Source organism: Miscanthus floridulus, chromosome 17, assembly GCF_019320115.1.
Source record: "Miscanthus floridulus cultivar M001 chromosome 17, ASM1932011v1, whole genome shotgun sequence".
In the NCBI taxonomy this organism is placed as follows: domain Eukaryota; kingdom Viridiplantae; phylum Streptophyta; class Magnoliopsida; order Poales; family Poaceae; genus Miscanthus; species Miscanthus floridulus.
In genome coordinates, this window is record NC_089596.1 from 33,374,810 (window position 1) to 33,381,336 (window position 6,527).

At 48.4% G+C, this 6,527-nt stretch overlaps 2 protein-coding genes across 2 annotated transcripts; one reads left to right on the forward strand and one right to left on the reverse strand.

Annotated features, from left to right (window-relative positions):
- The first annotated feature begins 314 nt into the window (after positions 1-314).
- On the forward strand, positions 315-3,568 carry LOC136515515 (uncharacterized). The gene is made up of 9 exons (XM_066509082.1): positions 315-740; positions 798-1,131; positions 1,252-1,598; positions 1,786-1,952; positions 2,005-2,186; positions 2,297-2,358; positions 2,523-2,908; positions 3,376-3,418; positions 3,506-3,568. Exons 1-9 carry the CDS (start codon positions 315-317, stop codon positions 3,566-3,568), a joined length of 2,010 nt encoding a protein of 669 aa, XP_066365179.1.
- Positions 3,569-4,221: 653 nt separating this feature from the next.
- On the reverse strand, positions 4,222-6,315 carry LOC136516822 (leucine-rich repeat extensin-like protein 4). The gene has a single exon (XM_066510313.1). It carries the CDS (start codon positions 6,089-6,091, stop codon positions 4,838-4,840), a length of 1,254 nt encoding a protein of 417 aa, XP_066366410.1. The 5' UTR covers positions 6,092-6,315; the 3' UTR covers positions 4,222-4,837.
- Positions 6,316-6,527: the final 212 nt, after the last annotated feature.

Consider the following 6,527-nt stretch of genomic DNA (forward strand, 5'->3'; position numbering starts at 1 on the left):
CCGATCACAACGAACGGCAAAACTACAAATATTTATGTGTTGGTCACTTTCTGCCCCGACATTATATGTGCCCCCTGAGGAACACCGGTATAAAAATACCTAATTGCCTATGTCTATTACATGTACATGTACTGGTTGTCTGCTATTATTTTTTTGACACTTGCCATTGTCAACTTGCTAATTTTCTAATGCTAGATTACTATCACTGTTTCACTGCTTATATTAGATTACTGCAGGCTACATCGAGTACTCAATCTCCTCAGTTTTTAATTACTCTCTTGGTTCTTTCTATGCAGCACAAACCAATAGGAAAAATGGCAAGTCCAGCTTCTATCAACAATGAGAACTATGATCCTAAGGTAGACAAAGCAAGAAAGGCCAACTCAAATGATCCAGGCTGGAAGTATGCATATTGGGCAAACCTTCAGAAGCCAGATAAGGTGACATGTACTATTTGTGACACTGAGGTTTCTGGAGGGATAAAAAGGTTGAAGCAGCATCTAGCAGGTGGATATGGAGATGCAAAAATGTGTCCTAAGACCACCACTGCCATTAGGAAGGAGAGGAGAAATTATTTGGAATCCAATAAGAGGAGGAGGCCATTGTTCAACGAAGAGGGTGATGAGCCACCCGAGGAACCAGCAAATGTGGTGGTGGTGAATGCAGTAGCAGCCCCAACAGCTAGAGCTGAATTTGTTCAAGTTGAAGACACTGCACCTGCAGAATCCCAAGCTTCCAAGGTGTAGCCAAGTTTAGGGATTGCAACTAAACAAAGGCATGCAAATTATTTATTCAAGGCTACTGCAGCTAGCAATACAAAGGCAAAGCCGAATGTTAACAAGTCAATTGTTGAGATGCTTCGGAAAACACCTAAAGAACTTGTTGATGAAAGGCGTAAAGGATGTTCTCAGCCAACAATTCCAGCCAAGATAAGGACCAAAGGGGAGAAGCACTATGTGGATCAGCGGTGGGCCTTGTGGTTCTATGAGTGTGGTGTGCCATTTAATGCTGCAGCAGCAAGACAATTTGATATTGCAGTTGAGGCAACTGCACAAATTGGTTCAGGTTACAAGCCTCCTACTCCCTATATGTTAGGTGAACCATTGCTTAAGGATGTTGTGAAATTGACCAGTACTATGAGGGAGGAACATGAGCAAGCCTAGAAGATGTATGGCTACACACTTATGTCATACGGCTGGACTAACAAGAGAGGCCACCATTTGATCAACTTCCTTGTGAACAGCCCTGCAGGGACTTATTTTTTGGAGTCTGTTGGTGCATCAAGTGAGGTACATGATGCATTTATGCTTGCTGATTTATTGGAGGCAAAGATTGAGGAGATTGGGAAAGACAAGGTGGTTCGAGTTATCACTGATAATGGGGCTAATTACAAGGCAGCTGGTAGAATTCTAATGGAAAGGATTTCTACGTTGTATTGGAGCCCATGTGCTGCACACTACTTCGATCTTATGCTGGAAGAGATAGAGAACTTGAAGGAATTTAAGAAGACCATTACAAGAGCCAAACATGTCACAACTTTCATCTATAAGCATGGGAGAATTTTTAGATTGATGAGAGAAAAGACAGGGGCTGATCATGTGAGACCTGCAGCCACTCGATTTGCCACCTCTTTCCTCACTTTAAAAAGTTTGCACAAGCACAGAGATGCTTTGAAGGCTTTATTTGTTAGTGAAGAATGATTGGGGAACAAATTGGCAAAAATTGCAGCCGGTCAAAAAGTGCACAACACTGTGCTCTCTGTGGATTTTTGGAATTCTGTTGAAGATTGCCTTAGAGCTTCAGCCCCTGGTGGTTGATGGTGATGAGAGGCCTGCAATGCTAGAGGTTGCAGCACTAATTAATCGTGGAAAAGAGAAGATCAAGCTCACTTTGCTACTGAAAACAAGAAAACCTTGCTCAAGAATATCATTAAGATCATTGAGAAGTGTTGGGTGACACAAATGGACCATCCTTTGTATGGGGCTGCACTGTATTTGAACCCAGGAAAACTGATGATGCAACTGTTGGGCAGTTAAGAGGCTATTTTCTTGATGTGCTTGGAAGAATGGTGGAGGATGAAGAAATTAGAAGCAAGATTGATGCTCAATCCTTGGACTATGATGGCCTTAGAGGAGATGCATTCTCAAACAAAATAGCCAAGCAAAATCTACAGAATTTGAACCCTCGTACGTGCTGTTTTTCTTGTAATTGCAACAGGTTTTAGTATGTGCAATTTAATTCCAGCAAGTATATTTCACCTCAGAATGCTAATATATGTTTGTATTTGGCAATATAGTTGATTGGTGGCGTTCATATGGTGGTCGTGCTATTGAGCTTCAAAGGTTTGCTAGACGCATTGTTAGTCTTTGTGCTTCATCCTCTGGTTGTGAGAGAAACTCGAGTACATTTGAGTTTATGAGTATTGCCAACTTCACTAGTCACTGTTTTCTTCTAATTGATTTGTGCTCAGCTAGCCAATTAATGAGACATTTATTTCTTGTTTTCCCATTCTTCTTTTGTAGATGGATACAGATAAAAGAAATAGGTTGCTGCATAAGCGATTAAATGACATTGTGTTTGTTTCCTACAACCGGAAGATGAAGACCAGAAATTTTTTTGATCCTTTGGTCATTGAGGAGTTTGATTGGGACAATGAGTGGACCGACTCCTCATATGTTCATCCTCAAGGTGCCCGTGGGTGTGACAATGGTGACAATAGTAATGGCCTTACATGGGAACACGTGGATGAAGTTGTTGGTGCATCAAGCTCGCTGCGAGGCCGCAATCTTCCAAGGAATGCCAGCAGCAAGCGTGCAAGAAATGGACAGACAAGGTTGGCTAAACTTGAAGAAGACTTTGTTGGGCCAATGAAGAAGAGGAAGAGGAAGATCCACATGACGATGCTGATGTGAGTGATTATGAGCAGGATCCCAATGGCTCCAACGGTGGTGGCGAAAACATGGAGGCTCCAAACATCCTTGATGAGTTTGATGACAGATATTGACTGTTGAGAGTTGGCTGCTAGCATATTTCAGATCTTAAATTACTTTTGTGTTGTACTTGTGCACTACTTAGCATGCCATGAGATTCTAACTTTTGGTGGTTGGGCTATGTTATGTAATTGTGGCTGTAGACTACTAATTATGCCACTAAGACTATCTTACGTAGTTATATTTGTGAGCTGCTTGTAATGTGGCTAACTATGCCACTAAGACTCTTATCTATACTTCTGGAATGTTTGTAATGTGGCTAACTATGCCACTAAGACTCTTATCTAAGTTTATGGGCTGATGTAATGATGATATATTGATATTTGCTTGTGTCTTTTGTTGCTAAATTTCCTTGCTGTTGCTAAATTTCTTATTGTATATGCAGCTTGTTGTTTGGGAGAAGAAAAGAGAGTTCAGATCATCAAAAGGTATTTCACTATCCATATTTAATCTGATTACAAAGTATTTCTGTTACATAATTATATTAATGAGTCACACATGTTGAAACTTATTAGGGGCTGCGTGGAAGAAGAAAACTGGAAACAGGAGAATCGCTGCTACATGGGCTCCAGAATTGACAGCGAAAAGATATGTATAAGTGTATGTTTGTGCTGCCCTATGGAAGATTAGAGTATGTGTATGGCATCGCCTTGCCGCGGGCCTAACTCGCCTAGACGTTTGTAAGGGGGTAGAGCGCCGCACCTCGCCTTACCTTAAAAACTATGCTAGTAGATATTACCAATTTTCAGTTGGGTGCACAATGCACCCATCCCAATAACGAGAATAAAAATTTCTTGTAAACAAAGCAAACTTGTCCAACAGTGCTGCCCATTGCAAGTCAGATGAAGCATGTACTTCATTGCAATGGTCTTATTGTTTGTTCATCATGGGTATAGACTAGTCATCCTATAACAAAAAAGGAACGGCAAAGCTAGGAGGAAGAAGCACCTGGCCAGTGGCCATGTTCCATGTCTCTCCTTTTTCCAAAGACAAAACAAGCTTTGCAAAATCTGGGCCACTGGTGTTTCATCATGCATGCTCAAGCTCAACACATCATGTGAAGCATCTAATTCCATGGTGCAATGGGAAAATTCTAGTTGCAACCAATAAGACAAATAATGAAAACAGAATCCACATGCAAAGAATGACCAACCCGTGTATTACCGTCATCGCATCAAAAACAGAGAAGAACAGACAACAGAGTAGCAATCAAAGGGCCAAAACCTTTGCAGAATCCGAAACAGATATATCATAACAATCGATTAACAGTAAGTAGCTGTGACAGAAAACAAAAAGAATAGTTAAGTAGGGTACATTCCTTGGTCTGAAAACTAATCTCTGGACTCTCGTCTGAAAGCAGCAGTTTAACTGAAGAACTCAAGCTCAATTACCTCTTCTATACATCCCAGTCCCAGGTGCCCGCCAAGTCACCAACCAATCCTCCTCGTCCTCGTAATAACCTGTCTCTCTCAAGCAGTTTGTTATTCACAACCCAATTGGCAATCAATCCAAGCTCAAACAAATTGTTCCGTCCAGCACCCCCCCACCTCCAATCCTTTTCACCATCGCCATGACGCAAACCCCGATCGACGCGAAAAACAGAGACCGACCAATGCAGCAAAAGCAAGAGCGATATATGCACCTTATAATAATAATAATAATAATCTTCTATATGCCGGTAGCTATCATCAATCAAGAACACTGCTAATCTAAGCACAACAATGACTGACCACGTACAATTGTGACACGGTGAACTTTGCTGTCTGTCTCCATCCAGCGCAACGGGCGGCGGTGGCGAATTAAGGTGAAAGTGATAGTGCTTCTTTCTCCCCCCTCAACGAATCAGATCATCGGTAATGCGCAGGTGGCGGCGGCGACGCGTATGGCATGGGGTATACTGGCGGCAACGGGCCAGGATATGATGGCGGCGGCGGTGGCAACGGTGGAACAGGGACGAACGGCTTGCACTGGAACGCGGCGCAGTCGACGGGCGGCTGCGAGTAGAACGCGGCGCACTGCTGCGGCGTGCGCTGCGCGGGGCGGCTGGGCAGGCAGTTCCTCCTGTCTCCATCCGAAGGCACGACGCGCGCGCAGGCCGGCGGCTCGCCGGTGAAGTAGTTGTCGGAGATGGTGAGGTTCTTGAGCCGCGGGAGCGCGCAGATGGCCTCCGGGACGGCGCCCGACAGGCGGTTGTGCGCGACGTCCAGCTGCTCCACCTTGCGCATCCCGGCCACCTGCTGCGGCAGCGGGCCGACGAGCGCGTTGAAGCTGACGTCGAAGACGGTCACCTCCCGGAGCAGGCCGACCTCGGGGGGGACGCAGGTGTCGAGGCCGTTGTTGATGAGGAGGATCTCGTTGAGCGTGTCGGACATGTTGCCGAGGCTGGCTGGGAGGCATCCGCCGAAGCTGTTGTCGGCGAGCACGATGACGGAGGCCGGCGAGTTGCCGAAGTTGTCCGGGAGCGGGGACCGGAGGCGGTTGTGGTTGAGGAAGATGGCGTCGAGCGGGCGGTCGAAGAGCGCCGGTGGGATGGCGCCCTCGAAATCGTTGAAGCGGAGGTCGAGGAACTTGAGCGCCGGGAGGTCGAGCACGACGGCAGGGAAGGTCCCCACGAGGCGGTTGTTGCTGAGGTCGAGCTCGACGAGGAGGCGGAGGCGGTGGAGCGTGGCGGGGATGAGGCCGCAGAAGCGGTTGGAGTTGAGGTGGAGCAGCGAGAGCTCGGCGAGGAGGCCGAGCTCCGACGGGAGGTACCCCGCGATGTCGCCGTGGTTGAGGTCGACGCCCGCAACGGAGAGCTCACCGGCGCCCGGCACGCCCCGCGGCAGCGGCGCGCAGAAGACCCCGGTGTAGTTGCAGACCCCCGGGCCCACCCAGTCGGCGGTGAAGCCCCTGGGGTCGGAGAAGATGGCCTGCTGCTTCCACGTCTGCAGCGCGACGTACGCGTCCCGCAGCCGCTGGTTGGGGAACCGCCACGACGGGTCCACCGACACCGCCAGCTCCGCCGCCGCCTCGCCCTCGCCCACCACTGACACCGCCTCGCCGTGGCCGGCAGCGGCGAGGCAGCAGAGGAGAGACAACAGCACCGCCGCCCTGGTCATCATCCCACCATACCACCACCGAACCAGAGCAAAGAAGGGAAGCGGGTGCTCGGCGCAATCCAGCAGTGCGTAGCGGAGCCGCGGAGGAGAGTATGGCGGCGGATTCCTGTGGAGGGAAGGGAAGGGAAGGGAAGGGAAGTGGAGGGAACGCGCCTGGAGTGGGGAGAGGAGGACAGCTGTGTCACAGCTCAGAGTGGTTGGGTGGGCGCTGGGGGACGCGGAGCGGAGCGGGGAGGCCTCTCTGCAGTGCCTTGTGCGGCGGAGGAGAATTTATGGCGGGGGAGTAATGCCGGGCCCCCCGCCACGTCTGCCGCTGGCATACCACGGGAGGAGGAGGACCCGTACGGTAATTATGGCGGCGATGCCGTGGGTTTACTTTTGTTTCTGAGCCAGGGCCGGGTCCTTTGCACTAAAGTATTTTAGACTAAAATCTGCATTT

Excerpts from the sequence above, each read along its gene's own strand:
- LOC136515515 (XM_066509082.1), top strand. The coding sequence starts at position 315 with ATGGCAAGTCCAGCTTCTATCAACAATGAGAACTATGATCCTAAGGTA. Across the intron at positions 1,599-1,785 it reads AAAAGACAGGGGCTGATCAT|ATTGCCTTAGAGCTTCAGCC; the intron begins GTGAGACCTGCA and ends ATTCTGTTGAAG. Across the intron at positions 2,909-3,375 it reads ATCCACATGACGATGCTGAT|CTTGTTGTTTGGGAGAAGAA; the intron begins GTGAGTGATTAT and ends TTGTATATGCAG.
- LOC136516822 (XM_066510313.1), bottom strand. The coding sequence starts at position 6,091 with ATGATGACCAGGGCGGCGGTGCTGTTGTCTCTCCTCTGCTGCCTCGCC.